Source organism: Polypterus senegalus, chromosome 13, assembly GCF_016835505.1.
Source record: "Polypterus senegalus isolate Bchr_013 chromosome 13, ASM1683550v1, whole genome shotgun sequence".
Taxonomy (NCBI): domain Eukaryota; kingdom Metazoa; phylum Chordata; class Cladistia; order Polypteriformes; family Polypteridae; genus Polypterus; species Polypterus senegalus.
The window spans coordinates 98127946-98154912 of NC_053166.1; the positions used below are offsets into that span (position 1 = coordinate 98127946).

General features: G+C 39.4%; 1 protein-coding gene across 1 annotated transcript in view; it reads right to left on the reverse strand.

The window, feature by feature from the left end:
* tktb (transketolase b) overlaps positions 1-19701 on the reverse strand; it is a 101391-nt gene extending 81690 nt beyond the window's left edge. Inside the window, exons 1-2 of the mRNA XM_039774416.1 lie at positions 19514-19701; positions 12090-12207 (exon numbers count right to left, since the gene is read on the reverse strand). Of these exons, the coding sequence (XP_039630350.1) occupies positions 12090-12207; positions 19514-19620 (225 nt within the window). The 5' untranslated portion in view covers positions 19621-19701. The remainder of the gene's footprint in view (positions 1-12089; positions 12208-19513) is intronic.
* Between the last annotated feature and the right edge of the window lie 7266 nt (positions 19702-26967).

Sequence of the window (26967 nt, forward strand, 5' to 3'; positions counted from 1 at the left end):
TCATGGCGCTTCTTCAGGATTTGGCTGTCTAACCTTAAAGTGGATTAAGTGGGTTTGGGGGCAAATTGTTATGTCAGAAAGTATCAGCGTGCTACCAATAAATAAAAAATACAACAGTATTGTTAAAATAGAAAGATTAAAACACACACATTTGGATAATTTTTTTTTTTTTTTTTTTTTTTAAATCTTATTACTAAATACTTGAAATACACAGTACAGGTAGTCCCCAAGTTACGGACATCCGGACCTATGACTTACAAACGGGGCCGCAGCTGCAACACATGTGCCTCAGTAACTGCCACTCCGTCATCTTCGGCCTGGGAACGCTGCAAGCGGTGGTAGGTCAATTTCGCTGCTCATGCATTGTAGTGTCCCTCAGGCAGCATCCCGGCAGCAAGCGGTGACCAGTAGTCCATAGTCACCGGGGCCAAGGTTATCAATCGTGTGCAGGACGGAGACTTGATGGGGCAGTTTGCTGCCCGCCCACCACGCCACCACAGCTACTGCTCCTGAACGGACACAGGATGGTTGGAGCAGAGGGGGGGCATTTTACTGCCCGCCCACCACACACAGCTGCCCAGTTAGTTCTTGGTGGGTGGCTGGTGATGCAGCAAGCGGTGACCTGGTTGTGGCTGAACAGAGGCCATTGAGGGTGAACGGGGCGACGGGGGTAGCATTATAGTGTGCCTCGGTTGGCTGCCTGTAGAACGATGGTGGCGGTGGGCGATTCACTACCCTCTTTGGCCGCACTGTGTTCATTCTCAGTGGGCAGACACTGCAGGCAGCATACTGTAGTGGAGGTGACAGTGTGGTGGGTGGGTTTTGAACCGCCCCGAGCCACCCCCATTCATTCTCAATAGCAAGCCTGCTTGTACTGTTACACACACACACAGCAGGAAGTTGTCTTTTGTCAGTACATCAGGCATGTTGGATGACGGGTGCCTTCCTGTAGTGATAGTGTGTACAGTGCTGTGCAGAAGAGCGCATCTTAACCTTTTGTCTTTACCTTCAAGAATGTCTCTGAAACAGAAATCTGATGCTAGTGCTGGTGATACAGTAAAGAGGAGAAAAACCATCACCATTGAAAATAAAGTAGAAATAAAAGGTCAGAGAGAGGTGAAACTCCATCATTCATTGGCAGAGCACTTGGTTACAGTCAGTCAACAATAGCGTTTATTAAAATTATGTACCTGTTCTGACTTGCATACAAATTCAACTTCAGTACAAACCTACAGTCCTTATCTCGTGCATAACCCGGGGACTCCCTGTACATGTTTTTAACCCAATAATTCCTGCACTGGCAATCCACATTAAGTTTATAATGCTGTATAGCATTTCATAGCAATTACAAATTGTGTTACAAAGCAGCTGACAGAACGCAAAAATGTTTGAAGAATCAGATATACTTAAATTGATATGTCGGACTAAATGGAAAAATTTCACAATTAAGAAAACTTAAGTTTCCCCCATTGACTTCCATCTAGGGGGCGCTCAAATAGGAAATAGCAGCCCTGAAGCCGGATTCCGAAGCATGATCCTCTGCAGAACCTTACCAGAAGGGCCAGTTAACAAGTTTCAAAAGATCCATTAATGTATTTCTTATAAAACACAAAAACCCACAGATAAAAATGTTTAGGGAATAGATGCGTCAAATCACAATAGACTTAAGCACACCGGTTATTAATCAAATAAAAATCGTTTCATGTTCATGTTGTGTACATTGGTAACCTCATTCGAAAACAAAAATAAATTTTAAATATAAAATGAAATTTGATGCCGTTTGGAAGAATAAAATACTGTACAGATATTCTGCACAAATGGGGACAAAAAAAAAAAAAAAAAACCCCACAAAGCAGCAATCTCCGATTGATTTTAATACAGTGGAACCTCCCTAAGCAATTTCCCCCCATAGGATTGTATGCAAATACAATTAATCCGTTACGGACCATACAAGCTGTATGTAAATATATATTTTTTAAAGATTAAGCACAAAAATAGCTAGTTAAATATACCATAGAATGCACAGTGTAATAGTAAACTAAATGTAAAAACATTTAACACTAAGAAAACATTGAGAAGAGAAAGCATTGCAAGAGTTCATGGTATAGCCTTACAAACCGCTCTCTGCAAGATTTTTTTTTTTTATTATTATATATAAATGAAAAAAGTGTTTTAAGCACAGGGAAAAAAATGAAAAAAATTAACATTTGAAAAATCCGTAATTTATACAAAAACTAACCATAAACTACTAAGAAAGCTAACCTTGCACAAGTCAAGTTCTGGCATGAAAAAGTGAGGAGGAACTGGGTGGAGAGGAGATTACAGTTTTGGGGTAAGGTCTGTGAAGATGCAGGTTCACTGCATGGTCCCATCTCGCTTCTGGGAGCCTTTAAGCCTGTCACCATCGGTAATGTTACCGATGAGCATGACAGTGATGCACTACAATGGATCAAATCGGATGGTGCAAAAAGTCCCAAGTGTTTTTATTAAAATCAACAAAATCAAAAACAAAATCCAAATTAAATAAAGTGCAGTGCTTTCAGAATCCTTCAATAAATAAAATGATCCCATAAAAAACAGAAGTGGAGGTTAAAATCAAATAGAAAAGAAAAAAGTATTCATTAAATACAAGATTAAAACAATGCTTGAAGCAGACTCTTTAAAAACAAGCCCGGTACATTCATTAACAGCCTTTCGGCCTTACTGCCTTCTTGTGCTCGCTCTCCCTCTGCACAGGGTATGCATAGGGAGAGCCTGAAAACGTGTGGAAATCAGCACGTACAAACCCGCTTGTTTGTTTGTCACCAGAGTGTGTGGTCCGAGACGTTTGTGACCCCAGGTTCCACTGTATGTTAGGCACCTCCAAGCAAGTGCACTTTAGGTGACAGGTTGATCAGAAAGCGAAGACCTTGCAGGGCATTTTTTGGAGCAATGTAACCTGCAATTTTAAAGGTTGTTGACATCTTAGATAATTGTGTGTTAATCAATAATCTCATGTCTTCCCCTAAATAACTGAAATTAACTTTTTCATGTTTTAATGACCAAGACCACAGGTAGGGTACCTTTTACACTACAAAATGGGGGTGATTACGTCAAAGAGTGGATTAACATAAAATGCAAATTCTGCTCATAGACAGACGATAAAGACTTGTGTGGTCAGACACATTCAATATTGCCCCATGATTTATGTACAACAAAACACAGATTATACTTTTTGTCCAAGGGGAAGGAGCAGTATTCACTAACGGAACTGATCCAAAAGACACTAGATACTATTAACATTGTGTTGTTAGGCATTCAGCCTGTATTGCCAACAGAGGCAAGTAGCTAGCACAAAAACCTAATAAGTGCAAATTTCCTAATACGTCCATATTTTTGCAGATCTCTTTCTGCAAAAGATCCAGAAACAAGAAATTAAATAAACTTGATATTTTTTTAACGTGCAATATTTTTTAAATACATGCAATACATTTTAGGGACATTAATAAGTATTCTGGGACACCAAGTGTGCACCTGCCACCAACATCCAGTAAATCCAAAACATCCTCCGAGAGTAACTTCTCCCAACCATCCATCCAAGAACAACTTGATGAACAATGCCTTTTCCAACATGGAGCACCGTGCCATAAGGCTAAGGGGATAACTAAGTGGCTCTGGAAACAAAACAACATTTTGGGTCCATGTCCAGGAAAACCCCCAGACCTTGCAGGTGTCTTGAAAAAGGTCCAACACTGCAAATATTGACTCTTTGCATAAACTTAATGCAACTATCAATAAAAGCCTTTGAAACTTACAAAATGCTAGTTAATTATTACTTCAGTATACCATAGAAACTGACAAAACACTGAAGCAGCAAATAATGAGAAAACCTATACTTGTGTCATTCTCAAAACTTTTGGCCACAACTGTATACAGCTACACAACACAGAGAATGCAACCAGAAAGACTACTCTTAAAACAGTTGGTTATTAATGCTTATGTCATCTTCAAAATGAGCCAGCAGAACCTCTCCCAGTACAAGTTCATTTTGCACTGGACCACCCTGTGTGCACCATTTATTATACCAGTTGCTATAAAACAGGCAATGAAAGCACAAACTGATCAATGTGAAGCCACAGGTCACATACTGCACTAGTACCATAACCAACCAGCTAGATAAGCAAGATGGCAAAAGTTTATTTTTAAAAAGTTGATGATTTGTATTGATTCAAAGTTTCTCAACTACAATTTGAAGTCATTATGTCAACACCAAGATGTATTACATAAACTGCCACAGGCAGGGATGCAGACCAAAAGTGTAAGCTGGATGATGAAAGCAGCTATTCAAACTCTGATCAAGTCTGATCACTGAAGTATCCCAGGACCTCATGATTCTCACAACTGAAGTTTCTTTATCTGGGAGTGGAATTGTACAAGGTAAATGTATTGTTATTTGGAGCACATACATTTCATGTGTGTTCAGAGTCAACAACAATCTGTGTAATGCAGGATATTGTGATATGCAAGGCAAGAAATGTTAACACAACTAGTATAACAAAACAAGTCAAGTCAGGGAGCATGCACTGGTACAGTGCATTGCTGCACCCAGTACACGATGAAACTACTCGGGACCCCAGTTGCCAATGCCCCAGGCAATTACACGGTCCAGTCCCACCCTCCGGAAAGGACACTACCTGCCATAGCCAGGTGTTACGTGGGCAAATACTTGGCCTGGTCCAGCCACTCGGGTCCCCAACAATGGGGATTTTAGAAGCTGGAACACCCTTAGGGAAATGCGCCACATGGCGATAGTGTCATAACTGACGCTCCCTCGCAATGCAGGTAATGTGCCTCACTTGGGACTCCATGAGCAAAGGTTCATTTGACCCAAAGTCAAACCAACAGTACCCAAGGATTTTCCGGAGAGAGACAGTACCAAAAGGAGTCCAGTCCTCGTCTCAAGTCACTGGATAGCATCCAAGTCTCGCAACTATTACAGCAAGACCAGAATCTTACAAGCTTGTTCACCCTTGCGGAAAATGTGCTACATGGCCGTAGCGCCGTAACTGAGGCTTCCTCACAATGCAGGTAATGTACCTCGATCGGGACTCCATGAGCAACTGCTCATTCAACAAAGTCAAACCAGCTGTACCCAAGAAATCTCCAATAAAGTCCAGTCTTCATATCAGGTCACTGAAGAGCATCCATGTCTTGCAACCATATAGCAAGACAGGAAGCACCAGGACTCAAGACTTGGACCTTTGTCCTTTTGCACAGATATCAGGAGCGCCACACACCCCTTTCCAGCGACCTCATGAACCCCCATGCTCTCCAAATCCATCTACTGACTTAATAGGAAGAGTCAGAGACATGAATGTCACTGCCAAGGCAAGTAAACCTCTCGACAAGGCTGACACGCTCTCCGCAAAAACACACTGCTGATGGCTGTGCCCAAGAGGCAAGGCCTGGACCTTATATAATAAGTGCACTTTTATTCAAGAATATAATCCAAGAAAAAGAAAATTGCCTGATTTACATGTGATCAAGGTGCAAAAACTGAAGCCCAAATATCAAGTCACAAAAGAGACATGTCAGCTTCGCTGGTGCAGAGGGAAGAAGTGTGGTCTTGTAATCAAGCTTGCAGGTTCGATCCTGGGTCCTGCTCGTATTTAGCGTTTTTGTAGCGAGCGGCTATTACTTTTATATAATAAAAACTCAATTCAAATGCATGGTTAAACACTCGGTGTAAGTTTTTCCTAATTGTAAAAAAAATTCACTGAAGGATATACCTGTATTCCTGTCATGTCTTCTTGGTATCTTGTTGCCACTTTTTTTTAAATTCCAGTTTTATTGTCGAGTATAAGCACATTTGATTAATTATATCTTTGCAAAAGTGTTTTTTATATTCTGGTAACCACTTGAATGATGTCAAATTGGTCTCTTCCTCTCTCACACACACACACACATCCATGCATGAAATGAACACTACTCCATTGTAGAGTTTCCTCTCTCGCTGACCAAACTTCCCCCCCACCACCACCACTCTCCAAGTTAAGGTGCAGGATACTTTCTTTGGTTGCATACACCCTCAGCATAGAACTGCGAAATATAAACACTACCATGGAAAAACATTATGCATTTGTAGGAGGCAGCGGACCGTGTACCACCAATGGGTGTTGTAAGGTGTGCAAAGATCTCTCATCTAAAAGCAAAAAAAAAAAAATATAAAAAAAGCTTACAGCTAAGCTACAAAACACCTACAAGCATGGTTCAGGAAAGGGGAAGAAATGGGTACGTACTGCAACAAAAAATATTGCTACCCATAACCTAGTATTTAGGTAGCACGGCTTTTGAATGCTGTAACTGCAATTTAGTGTTTTTTTCTGAATGAAAGATCTACATTTGGACTGGTAGTTTAACCCACTCTCCTTCAGTAAACCCCAATTTCTCTCCGGGTTAAATGGGTGACAAATGCAAATTTCAGTTATTTACACAGATGGGGCAAGCCATTTCAGAATTGCCCAAGTTTTTCTTCTTGGGTCTATTTTGTGGTATGTTTCGGGTAATTCTACTGCTAAAGACCCACAACCTTTGACACAGAGCTTTGTCATTGCATTGTACATTTCACTTCAAAATTCCCTAGTGTTCAATTCAGCCATCCCAAACCATTACTCAGCCTTTCATGGTAAGGATGGTGTGAACAGAGAGCGAGTGGAGTTTATCAAAAGCCTTTAAAATTTTGTTTCATATGTCCCAAGGACATTCTCCCTAAAAGGTGTTTGGTTTGGAGACTTATGTATTGGCAACATTCATTTGGGTTTTATCTACGTTTCTCTCTTCGAAGTGTGGCATTTGTGGCTTTTCCATGAAGCACAGATTTATTCAGACAGTGACAGAAGATGTCAAATGAAACTACTGCACGTAGTTTAAAGATTAGGTTGGATCTGTTTTGCATCTCTTTAATCTTGGGTCAGATTTTTCTCTTGTGACCATGGTCAGGTATATTGGCTATAATCCTATTAGCCGTACACTTCTTGATAATATTGCCAACAGTGATCACAGGAACATCACTAACTTTGGAGAAAGTCTTTCAGACTTTCCATTTTAGCATACATGTCTATTATTGTCATCTATCATCATCTTTCTTCCCCAAATGACTTTGTTTATTGTACACTAAAATGCATTTTTTAGGTGGCCTAAATGACCGATTGAGATATTGGAGACTGTTGCAATAATTTGAAATATCAATAATTATTTCTCCTAACATCCACAGTGTATCAGTAACTATGTCTAGGACATTTGACATGTCCTGTAGAATAAGACAAAATGTAGTTAACTACAAACCATAGAATTGGATGTAGATGGTGAATAAGATATCTGGAGAAGGGTACAAAACCTTCCCAAAAGTTACTGAACATGCTCATAGCAGCTCCATCTTACAGAATTGGAAATAAAAATTGTTCAGAGACTACTGGAGGATTCAGTGATTGCAACTAGAGAATGTTGTCATGTCAACAATCTAGTACATTTTACAATATTTGTGAGTGTAACCAATTAACACAGATTAACTGATGGAGACAGGGTAGCCCTGCTAGATCAAGGCTGACAAAGGAATAGGAAAACAAACTATTCTAGTTAAGGATTTACATAACCCTCCACTAAATGAGTGAGAATATCCTTAGTATTTTCATGCAACAGTTGCTTAAAATTATAACACAACATTAAGTGAGCGGTGAAGGCCCTCCACTATTACTGTGGGGCTGACCGTTTACTCTAGCAACGGATTATGCCCTGATCTAGTGACTCTACCAGCAGAAAGTTACAAACCCAGACTCACTATGTGGTTTATTACTTTTCAGCCATTTGCTTTGATGTTTGCCAATGGACAGGGCCTAAGCACAAACGCAGAAGTCCTCTCGCGTCAAGCAGACCACTGTTTAGATGGTCACATTGCCCATCCTGCTGTGAAGAAAGCTGGGTGGCAATTCTTGGCTTGGGGTTGGGAAAAAAAAAAAAAAACCAACACACCACACCAAACCCACACCCTGCACGGGGAGGTGGGGGATGCAAGGGTTTTGAGACCACAGAACTTCACCAGCTGCACAGTGCATCAAAACACACACAAGCAGGGATTGCTGGTCGCCGAGGCAACGGCAGCCTTGCCGCGTAATGCGTCAGTCAGCCAATGGTTGATACAGGGGAACCATTACTGCTATTTTCTATTTCTGTATTAAAGTTGTACATAAACAATGTAAACTAAGACTAACCGCACCCGTTTTGCTTAACAATTAGTTTTCCTGAAGTCGGTGGAGACTCTCTTCTCTCTATATCTGCAGGTAAGACTAGTTACAAGCAGATAAAACAAGCATCAGAAGATTGTATGTGTACAACCATAAAAAGGTTTGCAACTCAAGTTTGCTATGTGTTCGCAGTATAATACAATTCTTACTTGCATTAAAGTTACATGGTGTTGGGTTCTTGTGATTTATAACAATCATAAATGCTGCTGGCTGCATGTGTCTAGTCTCGCATCTCAAAAGAACTGCATTTACAAGTCTTCATAAAGCATACAAGTGAGGGCATGAGGAAAGAAAAAGAAAACCGGTTTCATTGGGTCTGCATTTTCAAATCCCTATTTAAAAAGGTAAACGTGTTATTTTTCAAACCAAAATTATTTATTCACAATCATGGTATATATTAAATTTACCTCATAAAATTGTGCTCTAAAGTGAAGCATTTAAAAATTTAAATACTTAGTCTTGCAGCTTACAATAGGGTACACAAGTCCAAAAGGTGAAAACAAAAACCAAATACATTCACTTTGCCTGCTGAAAGGTTTGGACTTAAGAAAACACCATCTTTGTTACAATAAAGGAAACTAGAAATCACCACAGATTCTTCACCCAAAATTTACTTGAGGAACAGATAGTTTCCTTGCAGCAGCATTTGAGTTATGACAATGCAATGCTGAACCCTCCATTACAATCTGTGTAGATATTCTATGTAGGCCACAAAGCAAGATACACTCCAAGTTTCAGTGTAGTGAAAAAAAAACACAACCCCACACACACACACCCCACATAGGAGTTTCACTGTAGTTTGTACAAAATAAATCCAAATTGAATGAATTGCACTGTGTGGTACGTTCTAATAAAAACATTAGATTTGTTTAAAAAGCTAAGCTACTTTTGTTCTACCAAGCATTGCACGTGCACAATTTTGGGGGGGCTGGGGTATTTGGGAAGGAAGGTTTGGGGAAAAAACACCCTTAAAAAATCTATTGGTTTGTGGTGAAGTCACTTTATGTAAATGGTGCTTCGAGAAGTAGGTTTTGTCAATGATACACTAAGAAAGAAAAGAACCGAGCACAGTCTTTGAGGGAGTAAAAATCATTGACACCGATGCTAAACCATCTGAACACATGCAGACTGTGTCAAACCTTGCCTTGCAAAGACAAATCTACTTGGACTATGGTAAAACATCTGCACAGAACCAAAATATTTAAATCAGGTTGAAGTTTAAACTTGTACTGCTAAATCTTCCAGTGAGATAGAGGCTGCCCTGAGATGGAATGGCACACTTCCTGGGAATCATTCTTGCTGGTATAAGCTTCAGCATGTTAAGATGAATGGCTGCAAGTCTTCTGGATTTGAAGAGGGGCAGTATGCACCGATGCACAGTACTGGCTGTCTCACTCAAGCATTGGATTTAGTCATATTAGGTTTGTCTAGTTCTTGACATTTCACCACCTGCTATACGAAAGCATGCTTTATTAATCCAACCAAAGCAGGAAGTAACTTCCGTACAGTGAAAATATGCAAACAAATGAGTTTTACATTATTGTCTAGCGGTTTACAAAGCAGAGAGCAAAACAGAATGAGGTAAAGACATGAAGCTTTCAGGCAGGTCAGGTTGGGGAACATGCACTGGTATAGCATGTTGCCCCACCCACCACACAACAAAACAGCTTGGGGTCCCGGTTGGCAATCCCCAGTCTATTCCCCAATCTCCAGATATTGCCCTCTATTTGCCACAGCCAAGTGTTACACAAGTTTCCCCTTCTGCAGTCACTTGGGTACTCAACAAGGAGGATCCTGTGAGCTGGCTCATCCTTAGGGAATAGTGCCACATGGTCATAGTGCTGTAACGGACACACGGACACTCCCTCTCAATGCAGGTACTGTGCCTCAATTGGGACTCCATGAGTAACTGCTCATTCGACAAAGTCAAACCAGCTATACCAGAGGATTCTCCGAAGTCCAGTCTTCATATCAGGTCACTGAATAGCATCCATGTCTTGCAGCCATATAGCAAGACAGGAAGCACCAGGACTTTTTAAACACTTGGAACCTTTGTCCTTTTGAACAGAGATAGACAGTGCCACACACCCCTTTTCCAGCAGCCTCATTAGACACCAACCCAAACCCCCATTAAAATGCTCTCCCAATCCATCTACCGACTACATAGGAAGATTCACCAGAGACATGAATGTCACTACAAAGTAAACCTCTCGACAAGGTCAACACTCTCTATGCAGACAGACCCACTGCTGATGGCCATCCCCAAGAGATTAAAGGCCTGGATGTTGATTTTTATCCAGGGCACTCAAGCCCAAACACTCAGACTCCTTGCTCAGTCAAGAGCCCTGGTCAGAGCCTCCATTGACTCAGCAAAGACCACAGCATCGTCAGCAAAGTCAAGATCATTGATTCTTTCTTTACCAACAGATGCCCCACAGCTGCTGGACCCCACAACCTTGCAAAACACCCAATCCATGCAACTACTGAACAAAGTATGAGCAAGAACACACCCCTGACAAACCCCAGAATCAACTGGGAAAAACAAGTTCTGCCTCCACTCTGCATAGTACTCAAAGTACTAATGTACAGGCCAACCGCCGGATATCCAGCAACCTTGAGTGGATCCCAAAAAAAGTCTCAGGACATCCCACACGACTGCTCGATGAACCGAGTCTAATGCTTCATGAATAGACAAAAGCTGCAAAGAAACTCTGAATATTCAGGTTTGCGCTTCATAAGGTGCCTCAGTGCCAGGATGCAGTCGATGGTAGACTTCTTAGACATAAAACCAGACTGCTCCGGTTGCTGATCGCGGATCCTATGGAGGACCAGCACTGAGTGCAGCACTATCCCTCTGTAGTTGCCACATTCCAGGTGATCACCTTTCCCTTTCCAGATAGGGATGCCAAGTCCCATTTTCCAGTCAGTTGGGATGATGCTGGTTTCCCAAATGGAAGCAAACATTGCTTGCAATGCTAGCAGGACAGCCTTACCACCAGCCTGGAGAAGTTCACTATAGATTCCACAGATCCCTGCAGCCGGTTCCTGTGCAATCTCGGCGAGACTGGGTGTTCACACCTAAATGGAGGATCAGCTTCAAGAACTGTGGACCGAGATATCCAAAGTCCAGCCCAGCAGGTCACAACTGCTGGGTCATCTGTAAGGACCGTTCCAGAAGCCTCCCTGACAGACTCGGAGATGAACAGATTCGGATGTGTAGCAAGTCTCCTTTCAAAAAGGGCTGAATCTCGCAGCAATGCTTTGTTTTTCTCCCTTCTTAAAATGACATGAATACTACGGTTTTGCAATCTCAGGATGTTAATACCAATAAAAGTTTTAGCTTGGAGAGGGAAACACCCACACCACACACTTGACATTTTTAAGTTGTAAACCTTTGTATTACATATGGATGCAAAATTCAAAAGGGTCGCAAGAAAAAGCACTTTTAAAAACTTCTAAAAATACTTTAGAACATAAAATTGTGGAAAATGGATAGACCATGATGGTGAAAAAACAAGTTTGGTTGAGGTTAACTAAAGGGATAAGTGTAAGCAATGCTCCCCCCTCCCCTTCTGTTCTACCAAATAGCCAGTGTGCACCACACAGACCCTTAATTGTACTCCACCCACCCCACCCCCCATACATTGCATATTAAAAAGGAAAAACTCTAAAGGGAATTTAAAAAACACAACCCACCACAGACGCATTTAAAACTGCTGTTCTATGTTGTAAAATACTAGAATTCATGAATATGTATGAAAAAATTTGATTGCTATCATTTTTATTACATTTTTGTGCATAGCCACTAACCTTGGAAAGGACAAAACGATCATTACTTGGATTGCGAGGATCCAAAGGTTTGTATTTCATCGTGTTGAAAAACAGAACTGACATGATTTCTGCAGCACTGCAGCATGAGGTAGGATGCCTAACAAAAGAAAGAAAAAAAAGTTTAGTATGCATACAAAACACATACACGCACCTCAAAACAAATAAGGGAGCATGCAATCACCACAGTCCAACACCAAGCCAATTAAGCTTCAGGGTATCCAGTTATCAAGTATAAACGACTGCAAATCAACTTCATCTGCTTTGGTGCAAATAAAAGGGGACAACATGTGCAATGGCGATGCAACAGCAAACCAACCAGAAAAATGGAATGGCTTTGCAGGTGGTGGTCAGACAGTTGCTCTTATCCTTCCTGACTAATTCTTCTCTAGTTTTGTTAGTGTCCTTGTCACTACTGTGAGCATGAGGAGATATCTGTAGCCAACTGAGGTTGCACAGGTATTCTCGCTTCTCCAACATTGCACATCCATCCATATTTATACAGCAGTCTCAACAGTATGGGGGAAGATACCAGGAGACTGACCCTTACACAAGGAGAGCTGGACAGGGTCATAGGACATCAACCCAACAGAAGAAAGTGTTATCTGCTCCTTTGTGTGAAGAGGAACACTGCCAGAGCCCTTTAAAAGGACTTCCAGCTGGCTACCGATATGCACGTTTCTGAAGATGAAACCAACCTCTTTAAATGGGACCCGTTCTCACAGCCCATCACTGTAAACCTCGATTGCCATTCGCCAGGGAATACCACAATTGGCATCTCCAATGTTGGCATCTCATTCTCTTCACAAATGGGAGCAGGTTCACACCGAGCACATGACGACACACTAGAGAAGCTGTGGGGAATGAATGCACCTTTCAACATCATCCAGCATGACTTGTTTGGTGGTAGGTCAGGGATGGTCTGGGGTGTCATATCCAAAGAGGGTTGCACAGACCTCCACCTGCTAGGCAACAGCATCCTGACTACTATTAGGTACCAGGATGAAATCCTCAGATTTTGTCTGGCCTTATGGTGGTGCAGTAGGCCCTGGGTTCCTCCTGGTGCAGGAAAATGTGCAGCCTCATGTGGCCAGAGTATTTAGGCAGTTCCTGGATGAAGGCAACAATCGATGCCATTGACTGGCGTGCATTTTATCCTGACCTAAATCCAATTCAGAATATCTGGGACACAGACTGTCCAGGAGCTCACCGGTGCCCTGATCCAGGTCTGGGAGGAAATTCTTCCAGGACAACATCCATCATTTCATCAGGAGCATGCCCAGACATGGTCAGGAGTGCATATAGGCACATGAGATCAAAACACCCAGAGTCACATTGAGTTGCCGTGATGAAATTCACACAATTTGGATTAGCATGAGATTTCAATTTTTGATTTTGATTTTCATTATATTGTTTAAAACTAGCTTTCAGCGGGTTGGCGATTGTGGTTTCCATTAACCGTTATTACACTGTTGCATCATTTTGTCCTCTTACTATTTACCCAGTATTACTCAGTTAAGAATTTCCACTTAAAATTTTATTGATCAAGATCTGATGTGTGATTTAAGTATTCCCTTAGTGTTTTTTGAGAAACACACACACACCACAAAGTCCAAAGAGAATGAGGTGGTTAGCAATCAAGAACATTCAAATTTACCAATAACCACAACCAATATTCATTCATATATGAATCCAGATTTAATAGACTGTCACCCTACCAAACACATTTAATGTTAAACTGATAGAGGTAGGTTTGACAAACAAAAAGGAGTGAAACCAAATATGAATTCACTATAAAATCCAAATCAATTTTTGATTTTAGCACAAGTATTTCATCCTTTTGTAGCTTTCAATTTAACTAAAATTACTCTAAAAATCCTTAACTCCTACTAGGCAGTTCCACCAAAAGGCCAAAATTCTACAGCTCCATGTGCCAGTCAAAAGCAACTTCAACAAGTAAACAAAAGCTGTACTCAAACTAGGCATCATGCCCAAACAAATCCCTACTCCCCCACTAGCCTGCACTCAACATTCAGGCGCAGGCTCACTTTCATCATGACCAATCAAATTTTGTGTAAAGCCAAAACAAGATCCAAAACACTGTTTGACAGCATTAAATGTCAAATTGACTTTATTTTGTGGATATTTTGGAGTCGTGCAAGGCAGAATAATGCTCTACACTCTTATAGATTTGATTGTGTAGCACAGCTTTTTCCTGTTAATCATGCTGCATGTCAGAGAAGATTTTTTACAGTAACAATATAAGGGAGGGATAGGCAGCTTTCTCACCAAATACACATGAATGTGAATTGTAAGTAGAGAATATAAACTGCCGTTTTTTGAATTTAAAAAAGATATTGAATAAAATAAAAAATTGCATCGACTTGTCACATCATTGACGTCATGTCTGTTTTCTGAGCTCAGACATGTTTAGCGATCACACGGTTCCTGAATGCTACTAAATTGTGCTTGGGCCCAGATCTCTTCCATGCGGCCCAGGGCATAGTACGTTTGGCCAGGCACAGAGTGATCACACTAGACAAAACTAGACTTTGTGGGGTTAAAAACGTGGGCAAACTTATTTGGGCACGTAAACTTAACATCCTATGCATGTGATCTCAAGAAATACACACACAAAAAAAAAAAAAGGTAACAAATTAACCACAACAAAAAAGTTGAATATCCTCGCAATAACCAAGAGTTTACCCAGCAAACAGGTGCAGGAAATTTGCACATTAAAAATTTACTTCATCTGTGTAGGATACTAAAAATGCCGTGCTGAATTTCAAACCTTGCTATGCACCCAGCTTTTCCTAATACGGTTAACCCAAAAGCATATAAATACATTGTCAGAGGCAAGACATATTTGTAAAGAATATCCTCCACTGTGAGATTTGAGATACAGAGTCAAGCTCTATATAAAACATGTTGCAAGAGATCAACACAGACCTGGAGAACACCCTGAAAAATGCCTTCAGGAACCTCTAGCAGTATGGTTCAATGCATATTTTTAGAACAGGTGGCTCACCGATTTCTGCAGCTTTTTACTAAGAATTAATGGTTAAATGCATGCCAAGACAATTCTAATCCTTATAATATGCAATATAAATATTTCCATGCATTGCCATCCCCCATCATAGCAATCAATAAGTATTTGATTCACTATCATGCTCTACATCAGTCTAAATATGAACGTAAAATATGGTTTTCATAATTTATTAAAGGCATATTTATGCTTTACATCCCTAACAGTCTGTCTGATGTGTGCAACTGAATGCAACATTACCCATATTAAGTTTGTGAAACCTGTTCACAAGGTGGTCCAAGTTAGTATATAAAACTTTGTTCCCCTCCTGACTCCCAGAAGGACACTACAACTGTACTTAGTCTTGTCCGTTGCTAGTCTGTAGCAGCGAGGGACACTGCAACAGCGCTAAACCCAAAAGTCAGTCTTGTTATCATAAATAGGGACCAAGACCAGTTTAGCACAGGGTCACTGAACTCAATGCACACTGCAACTGACCCTATTTATTGTAACAATCGTCACTCTCCTAAAAATATACACTGCAGATATGAAGGAGCCTGTGTAATGTATACCTAAATTTAAGACATTTTAAGACAAAATATTTCATTCTAAATATTTAAATTTGATAGCCTAACCCAGCACCCTGGCCAGAGTAGCTTCCTCGCCATGTACTTACTGCCTCTAGAAAAGGCTACAGCTGCCAATATCCTCCATTAGATTAAGGAGGCATGATGTATACATGCAGAAGAGTAGGGTCAAAATAGAAACTGGGCAACTGCACAAACAGAAGTTACTTCTTCACATAAAATAACATTTTATATAACCCCACACACACACACACACCTTTTCTTTCTAATGACAATGTTAATGTGGAGTACCTGTCAAAAACAAAACTGCTATTGAGGCAAGTGTGGATCACTATATTAAGTGTTTATTTCTGCAAAGCAAACACATCTTAGATTTTTGTATAATATTTACATCAAAAACACCCCCAGCTTTTTTTTTCTAAATAAACACGAAATAGATCTGGAATAATTAATGTTAACCATTAAAGACTGCTACATCAATCTGAACAGCTTACTTAGTGGTCTCACTTTTAACCAAGAGCTGCTTTTAAAAGTCTGTCTACTTGCTCTCTCATGAGGGGCAAATATTTTTCTTTAGGAGCAATGTCAGATTAAGTCTTCTTTCATCAATTAAATTACAAACATTGAATAACCTCTCACTTTCCACACAATGGCTGTCAAGTTAACCAAAAATGTTAAAATATTCATATTAAAAAAGGTATATACACTGTCATTTAAAAAAGTATGTGAAGATGAACAAATGTGACACTTCCGTCAACAAAAGATTGAGTACAAAGTGACAAATAAAAAGGAAGTGGAGCTGGGAACACTAATGTAATGTAGCCTGTAATGCACACAAGAAACCTGTTTGCTCAAAACAGTTTTTCCCTGCTAGGTTCTCTTTTTGGTACCCAGAGTTCAGGAGAAGCAGTCCAACTACATATAATTTAAATATAAATCAATGCAAGGTTACCTTAGGTGTGTTTCACAAATCTAGCAACCACATGCATGTCAGAGAATCCGATGACATGCATTTCTCTTGGGGTATTTACCTTTTAAAGTTTGTGACTAAATCCAATACTTTAATGAATAAATCAACTTAAGTTTTAATGTCACAATACAAAATTCTTTAGAGTCAAGCATTACCTGCCATACCGTTTCCCTAAAATGTCTATGTTCTTCATTGAAATACATAGAAAACGCGGAAAACAATTAATCAACATGGGTAAGAGTGCTAGAGGAGCATGATGTCCAGTAAATATACACTTACACAATTGCTTCTTTCAGCTACTCCAGTTAGGTGTTGCCACACAGGATCTAGTTAGCCAAAAATGAGGGCTTTCAGAAATGACTATCAAAGATGACAGACACTGTGCACAACCAATCTTGCTAGAATAAAGCAAGACAAACTTATCATTAAGGAATGAAAAGCTTAGGATAGTATGAATATCCGATAGGCAAATTAAAATCTACATGTTGCCAGAACACTAGTATCTGTACTATTGTTATCAACTGGGGAAAAAAATTGCATTATATATAAATTACATTGAGAGGATCTCTGATACAAATAACTTTGCTGATGTACAAGAACACCTACAATTAGTAAAAATGAGTTAACTGCAAAATACATTTTGTTCCGTTTGTGTCTACTCCTTTAAGGTTATTTGACAGGGAGAAGCACTGTACATACCCCAACAATTCATTATGATGCCCTACTTAGAGGTAAATTTAAAATAAAAAAAAAATTACACTAAGACACTATAATAAAATGGATATTCCACTAAGGCACAACATAACCCAACTGCTTCCTCTCCTGGCAGTTTCAAAACATAATTTCATCCTACCACACTGCTACAGCTAACATTTTAAACTCCATTACCTGTTAGACTAGTTTCACAAAGACAGAGGGGAAAGAAAGACAATAAGAAAAAAAAATCTAAGCTAATATACTATTGGAATAAGTGTGGACTAGATAAAAAAAATTAAAATTTCCAATATATTGCAAGAGGTTCTATTTATACAACAAACATGTACTCTATTCCAGAACCAGCAAGGCATAACACAAATTGCAATCCCCATTTTACAGGGAGTGAACCCATGCAAAACCCCAAAACCACAATTGAAGCAATGTTATTTTCCATGAGCTAACATGAAAAGTCAATTAAATCAACTCAAAAGTATCTAATCATGCATTCATTTAAATACAAGTCTACAGTTGCATTTTAAAAATGGCAGGAGGGTGCATACATGTTAACTGTGCTACACTACTACATAACCTTATCATAAGCCAATAGATGCTAAAATGCAACACACATCACATACTGTTCCACAAGTCACTTGTCATATTAAACAAAAATCTGAATACCACATAGTAACCCTAAACATTACCACATAAAAATGGGTCAAGGTAGGTCAGACATTTTGCAGTGCGACATCCCCTAATTTACCTGCAAATGTGAAACTACATTTGACTAGTATGGAGTTGGATTACTGCTAAAGGTCTGAGTGCAAGCACCATACAGTCTGTAAGCACAAGTTATGTTCCAAGTGTATTTAATTTGTAATTCCGAATTCATGGAGTAAAACAACGCGCGTTGCCAGTTTGGAGATGGGGAATGAGATTGATTGGCTGGAAGAACGAAATCCCACCCTTACCCATCAGATTTTGCCAAGAGTGCAATTCACGAAACACCCATCGTATTACACTGTAGTTAAGATTTGGGCCCCATTACATTAGGTTTAAGATTAGGGTTGTCGGAGGGTTATACGATCCGAAGGGCGTTTTATGAATGACGTTGTGGACATCACCTTATAGGAGGCATATTGTGCAAAAAAGAAAATGCAACCTCGTTTGCAATTTCATTTTCAAAAGTCTACACGCAAGAATGCTACAAAAATGAAATAAACCTTCTTGTCATTTCCTTTTCAGTATGAGCATCAATGAAGTTGCAAAAATGAAAAGTAAAACGCGTTTCTACTTTGTATGTTCAAGCTTTCAACACGCAAATAGCGCGGGACAATGTGCGGGGCTTTGTACCTCGATTTCCCACAATTCTTTATACTTCGTCGCGGTATGCGTTTCATTTGATACCTCCCATATAACCTGTCGCACCTCGCTTTTTCACGGAGGTAATTTGGGCAGTAACCCAAGTCCCCAGATTTGTTCCGTTTTTTCTACTTTGAAGAGGCTGTTACGCTTAACCCGAGACCATGTCAAATGCACATTTCATATTACATGTCTGCACATCTCGAAAAAAATTGCATAGGACATAGATCGTACAAAACACATTGGTAATAGCACAAACTGTTAAAATAGAATAAAAGATGCCAGACTGTTTAATATATAGTCAGAAACATACAGTTGTTTTAAGCCACCTAGCTCTCAAAAGAGAAAAGGGGGTTTATCAAAATTCATTAGACCCACCCATTTGCACACGTGCTAAACACGCGTGCACAAACTCAAAAATCAATACGAACCTTTAGCTTACCAAATCAATTTAGTTCAACAGTTTTTTTTTTTTGTTTTTTTTAAACAAGTGGCGTTACTTCAAGGATTTAGATCAATAAATTAAATTAGTGCAATTTAAAAACAGCTCAAACGGTAACATTCACAACTAAGACTCTTAAGATTACATTCTTCAGACCGTACTCAAATGGAAAAAAAATTACAAACACTAGACATCTGATAGAAATCGTTAAAAAAATCGCAACTGGGCACCAAATAGTCGCATCGCTGTTGTCATTTCTTCCAAATGCAAATAATATGAATTTCCCCTTGGGATTAGTAAAGTATCTAAAAAAAATCTCTTATTTACCCAGAATTGGAAGCGCATGTAGCCTTGATGGAGTTAATCCTAAACTTATTAGCTGTGTCCTTTAACGTCTGGAGTGTTTTATCGGCTGGTTTCTGATAGTTTGCCATTATCGCCGTATATCTCACCACTTCAGCAGCTGAGAGCCCTGTAAGATGTAAAACCACACTGCTTAACGGCAACTTAATAAATACCGTGAGACGCGCTTAACGTACTGACGTCATCATGGGAAGGCCGAGTCAGCAAGTCACGCCATATTAAGAAATTCAACCAACACTGCCCCTAAACTTTGTTTCGTAAATTGTATTTGAGTCTCTGTGGCTGCGCGGATGTCGCAAGTGCCGTACAGATGAGCAAAAATCAAGAGAAAGATGCTTTTGACCTGTTTTAGTGTATTGAATTTTAAAAAGTATTAATTCAATGTGTTTGCATGTATTTTTTTTAATATAATTAAATCTGAAAGCTAAAAACTACAATAGAATAACAGAACTACAGGTTTATCAAAGAACATTTTAGAAAGATTTAGAAAGTAAATCAAAGCTCTTTGTATAGCTCCCTGTTAATACAATGTAAAAATAGAAACAGTGTATTAGTCAAAACAGTAGGACATTTCCTTTATGGGAATATAATAATCTATTAATAATTTGACTCCGTTAATCCAGTCCAGAGTTACAGAAATCAGAGCCTATTTTGGCAGCATTGCAGGTAAGGCAAAAAAGGCCACAATGAGTCACGCATACTGAGCAAAATTAAAGGTGACAGTTCACCTACAGCACCCAGAAATGGGATGCGGAAAGAAAAAGAAAGCGTACCTGAAGAAATAATGTGTGCACACACACATTCGATAATCATTAAAACCCTGGGCTGTCAAACTGTAAGGTGGTAGAGGTAACTGAGCCAATATGCCATTCTGAAACGTGAAATGGTAAAATTAAAATTTTACAGTACAGATTTTACGTTTTTGTTATAAGACAGCCCTGGCTCCAGACCAAAATAGCTCAAGGGCCATCTGAAATAATAGATCAGGGTTGGGGTGGTGGCATTGATGATCAAGTCTTAAAAATCCAAAATGTATAACACACAGCAGGACTGGCATGTTAAATAATGGCACCCAAGGCATTAAATTTCACGGGACACCGATATCGTCATTACACATCAACCTCTTAATATCACTGGCAGAGGTATGAAACGATAAACTTAATTTATATATGTATGTATATATATATATATATATATATATTGATACACAGATGTTGAATCCGATTCAGTTTCCCCTCCCCCCACAAAATCAGTGAAGTTTCGTGATTGGAGCGTGCACATAAATCAATGCTAGACCACACTCTTTTATTACGGATCGTTGCAAGGTACAAACTCCAAATTCATTCTCCCTCCACCAATAGCAAGGAACCCGCGACAACGCTGGCTTCTGCGATTCATTCACAGGTGACAACTACAACGCTCGATTCTTGAGGTGCCTTTATAAATAAAAGCTATATTATTTTACAGCCTTTTCTATGTTTTTTTGTCTGTGCAACTTAGTTTTCAGCCGTTTGGGATGAATCCTTCCAGGTATAAACGATAGCTAGTATCGGGGAACGGGACGATTAACCTGGGATATCTGGAATTGAAGACGCAGTGGGTAGCGCTACAGCCTCACAGTTTGGAGACCTGGGTTCGCTTCCCAGCGTGGAGTTTGCATGTTCTCCCTGTGTGTGAGTGGGTTTCCTCCGGGTACTCCAGTTTCCTCCCACAGTCCAAAGACATGCAGGTTAGGTGCATTGGCGATTCTAAATTGACCTTAGTGTGTGCTTGGTGTGTGTGTGTGTGTTTGTGTGCGCGCGCGCCCTGTGGTGGGCAGGCGCCCTGCCCGTGGTTTGTTTTCTGCCTTGCGCCCTGTGTTGGCTGGGATTGGCTCCAGCGGACCCCTGTGACCCTGTAGTAAGGCTATAGCTGGTTGGATAATGGATGGATGGATCTTGAATTGAACTCTGACCAGTTGTCAGTGTATACGCCTATTCTTCATATACCATTAGTACCTGAAGTAATCAGAACAGAGTTTTGTGCTGCCTCATAACATACAAACAACAAACATCCACTTTAATTTGTTTTTTTGAATTGAAAATAAAGGGTGAACAAAACTGATGTGCAATTCATCAGGTTTGGTCATCTGTAAAATTTAGATAGATAGATAGATGGATAGATAGATAGATAGATAGATAGATAGATAGATAGATAGATAGATAGATAGATAGATAGATAGATAGATAGATAGATAGATAGATACTTTATTAATCCCAAGGAGAAATTCACAAATAAATTAACCACTAAAATGGGGAAAACGGATTGCAGTTAGGAAAATTTATCAGGTCAATATAGCATATTATTTTATTTAATTTCCTAATTACTTTCCTTCCTCTTAAGTTATACACTTTATCACTTTAACACTTTAACATAATATATTCAAATACTCTCATCTCAATTGAGTTAAGTAAGCATGCTTCCTATGCATACTTTACGCATGAGTACACACGTACATATACACACAACTTTATTTTAGAGAATATTTGACTTGTGTACTTTATAGTTATCAAAAGAACATCTTCTCACACAGCTTAACTAGAGCAATATAAGAAGATGCCATTAATTCATAAAAAATGTTATATAAAACAATCCTGGAGATGCTTTTATTTCATCAAATAGTAGGGTCATTCCATGTCACATCAACCAATGGGCCACACACTTCAGACTCTAAAAATTCTGGACAAATTACCAGGTGCACCCATGTTAGTAAGGAGACACTCTGTAAATTTTATTGATGTAAGAGCAATACTTTCCAAAATACAGCCAGTTTACTGATGGGGGGTTGTGGTGGTGTCGATTTTATCCAGCCTCATTTTGTCATCAAATTTCACATAACTCAAGAACTAAACGAACAAGCAGGCTCAGACTTTGCATACTAATACATCAATTGGTATAGTATGTGATAAAATTAAAACATTTGGTCCAAATGACCCTGCATAGTCAAAGCAGCCCCTTAAAACTGACTAAAATTTAATTTGAGTTTTTGGCTTAGCTATGTTTAGGCCTCAGAAACACATATTTGTAACCAATACAGACCTTTGATTTTTTTTCCTTATTCAGATAACTATATGGGCTTTCTGAAAAAGCCAGTCAGTAAGTCATCATCCAGTCCACTATATCCTAACACAGGGTCACGAGAATCTGCTGGAGCCAATCCCAGCCAACACAGGGCGCCAGTCCACCGCAGGGCACGCACACACACACAAACCCACATGCCAAGTACACACTAGGGACAATTTAGGATCACCAATGCACCTAACTTGCATGTCTTTGGACTGTGGGAGGAAACCAGAGCACCCGGAGGAAATCCATGCAGACACGGGGAGAACATGCAAACTTTACGCAGGGAGGACCCGGGAAGCGAACCCAGGTCATTATTTCTGAAAAAGCAATAAACAGAAAAAAAAACTGTATCAGGGTTTGAATAGCAGACCCCTGAAATCCAAAAAATTATTTTGTATCTCATTTTCAGAGCACCCTAATGGCGTGTGGAAATGTGCAGAAAATTTTAAATATATTTTTCATTTATTCTACATTGACCATTCTGTCTAAAAATACAAACCTTATATTTCTTAAGCAAATGTTTCATTTTTATTTTCCATCCTAAACATAGGCTGAATGTGCAATGTGTCAATAATGGTAACCATTGAGTTTTCAATCGGTAAGTTATCAAAAATGTCAAACTTTTTTTCATATCAAATGATGATTTCTTGCCTCATGTTGCTGAACAGAGAATGCAATTGCAATTTGTCATGGTCAAAAGAGTACCTGGTACTCAAGAATACCACTATTACATCCCTACAGAAGATGGAAAAACTCAAAGTCAGCTGAGTGTCTGATGAAGACAGTCAATTGACTGACTGAATATTCACCACTGAAGTAGTAGCTGAGATTCTGCCCTATAATGATCACACTCCTGATGGATCAGATGCATCCCTCACATTAGACCAGTGTCCTATTGGTGGCTATGTTGTGTGCATGTATGATGAAAAATGTTGGATTGGTGTGATTTGTGACATGAGTGAAGCAGAATCAGGCATCTTGATATGTTTCATGCATCCAAACTATCATGTGCAGTCTATCCATTGGCCAACCAGAGACAATATTTGTTGGGTGCCATTACAGCATGTCATTGCACTGCATAGTGTACATACAACGGTCAGTGGGAGGCAGTACCATTTTGATCTCAAAGACAAAAATGCCCTACACTCTGCACTTTGATTGAAACAGAAATAAAAAGGGTCACAGTCCTGCTGCTGCAATACCAAGATGTCAGCATTTCATTATAACTAGTACTGTATTTAATGATAAATCATGTTCAAGTGTTGTGTTTAATGTGCCTTTAATTAATTATTTTTGCCATTCAACCTATACCTTAGTGATGAAAAACTTGACGATTATCATTAATGGCAAATGGTGAATTTGATGCATGTTTAGAATGGAAAACTAAAAATGAAAGATTCACGTATAGGAAAATAAAGATTTGTGTTTTGAGAAAGAAGGGAACATGTAGGATACAGGAAAAAATATTTAAAAAATGTCTGGACATTCTCACAGTGCATGTGCTCTGAAAATTAGACCCAAAATGATTTTTTTTGTACCTACCTGCAGCCACAGTTAAACTTCCCCTTTCACATTTTCTGAATTTACATAAATGCTTAGTTACTTTTAACCCATTTCTTTCTACCCTATTTCATTTTATTATTTCCCCATATATACGTGTGTATATATATATATATATATATATATATATATATATATATATATATATATATATATATATATATATATATAGAGAAGTAGTGTGTTAAAGAAGTTATGAAAAAGAAAAGGAAACATTTTAAAAATAACGTAACATGATTGTCAATGTAATTGTTTTGTCACTGTTATGAGTGTTGCTCATATACATATATATATATATATATATATATAGCAAAATACCTGTGCTTCGCAGAGGCAAAGTACTGCATTAAAATTTTTATTAAGAAGAAAATTAAACCTTTTTAAACTGAGGGAAAATATGCCAATAATTATTTGTTAAAGATCTCTTTGTATACCACATTGTCAGTTCGGCTCTCTGGTTGTAATATGACGAAGCTGTGCACTGAGCTTACTCTTGAGCATGCAACTTACAGTTGGCCATGTGAACAGTAATCTTGTCTCAAATCTCACAGCTTTGATTGCTGCTGTCATAATCAGTTTGAGTTTTATGGTTTGTTTCAATTACGACAGTATTTGCAGGACTTGTTGTGTTGAAGTGACATTCGGCATCTGTCAAGCGTTGTAAGCACACAACCGGTTTCATCGATAAAATCACATCCAGCTTTTGAGAGTTTAAACATTCATAAACATTAAAGTGTCCAATACTGAAATCGTCACCTGTGAATCTAAAATGTTTAAGAGGCATTGGCGGTTGTCGAAAGTTGTAAAATGTTTGGCTATTTCGGTACACTTGAAAGCGACAACCGAACAATTCAGCAGCAGTCATCAACTCACATACAGAACCATAGGTGAAGGGCTTAAGCATTTCACTCTTATAGTGCTCCTGTGTAGTATAATTATCTCCTGTACTGTCATCAGTCCACACCTTGAACCTGTCCCAATCATTCAATACATAAGACACAATGTTCCTCCAGAGATCACCTCGATAGACATGGTAATGAGGGTTGGAATATTAAAGGAAATGGGTACCTTAGAAATGTAAAGTAAGTCTAAAATACATATACAATAACTATAATTGTAATAAATAAACAATAAAACAGTGGAGAAGCCGTGGATTAAACAAAAAGGCTGTAGTTATCAGTAGGGAGACGTGAATCTTGTGGCGAAACAAGGAAAGGAATGTAGAGACTGGAGCGACGGACGGTCTTATATAGGCAGGCAGCCAACAACGTGGGAGGCGTTGGGATGGGGGACCCAACGCCACCTCACACGGTGACCGAGCTGCAGGCTATGGATGTATATATGTACGTAAGTAGGATTCAGTTAGCGTTGGGAACCCGTGTACCAAATTTCTTGAAGATGGGCCCATAAGTAACAAAGACTGTTGAAAAGTTCAATATGGCGGCTGACAGTGGCATCACACCACCGAAACAAGTACGTACATTGGTTTCGGTTAGTGCAGGGAAGCCGCCTACCAAATTTCGAGAAGATGGGGCCATATATAAGAAAGTTCAACATGGTGGATGTTGTTGACCGTTATGACCATTACGTGTAGAATTTCGAAATGAAATCTGCTTAACTTTTGTAAGTAAGCTGTAAGGAATGAGCCTGCCAAATTTCAGCCTTCTATCTACATGGGAAGTTGGAGAATTAGTGACGTTGGAAAGTTCAATATGGCGGCTGATAGTGGCGTCATACCAACGAAATAAGTACGTACATCGGTTTCCATTAAAAGTTCAATATGGTGGCTGACAGTGGCATCATACCATCGAAATAAGTACCAAATTTCAGCCTTCTACCTACACGGGAAGCTGGAGAATTAGTGATGTTGGAAAGTTCAATATGGAAGCTGACAGTGGCATCATACCACCGAAATAAGTATGTTCATTGGTTTTGGTTAGCGCATGGAAGCCGCCTACCAAATTTCGTGAAAATGGGGCCACGAATAAAAAAGATCAATATGGCGGACGTTGTTGACCATTATGCGTAGAATTTCGAAATGAAACCTGCTTAACTTTTGTAAGTAAGCTGTAAGGAATGGGCCTCCCAAATTTCAGCCTTCTACCTACACGGGAAGTTGGAGAATTAGTGACGTTTTGAAAATTCAATATGGCGGCCGACAGTGGCATCATACCATCGAAATAAGTAAGTACATCGGTTTCGGTTAGCGCAGGGAAGCCACCTACCAAATTTCGTGAAGATGGAGCTATAAATAAGAAAGTTCAACATGGCGGACGTTGTTGACCGTTATGCGTAGAATTTCGAAATGAAACCTGCTTAACTTTTGTAAGTAAGCTGTAAGGAATGGGCCTCCCAAATTTCAGCCTTCTACCTACATGGGAAGTTGGAGAATTTGTGATGAGTCAGTGAGTCAGTCAGTCAGTCAGTCAGTGAGGGCTTTGCCTTTTATTAGTATAGATATATCCTTATATATAATTTATTACTATCCATATCTATGGTGTTCGCGTCAATACCTTCACTCAATACAAATTAGAACCATGCAATAGAAGTCTGCCTCTGTAGTTAGAACATAACGTGGCAAACGCGAATGCAGTATTGCATGATTGGCTAAGAATGTTCAAATGCTTCAGTGACGCCACTGGACAGCCAAGTATAGTAAGACGGTGTTGGTTCAAGCAGATAACAGTAAGTTCGGTTGGTTTTTGGAACGTTGGTTTGGTGGGGCGTACTTTCCAGAACTAACATCGTCGACT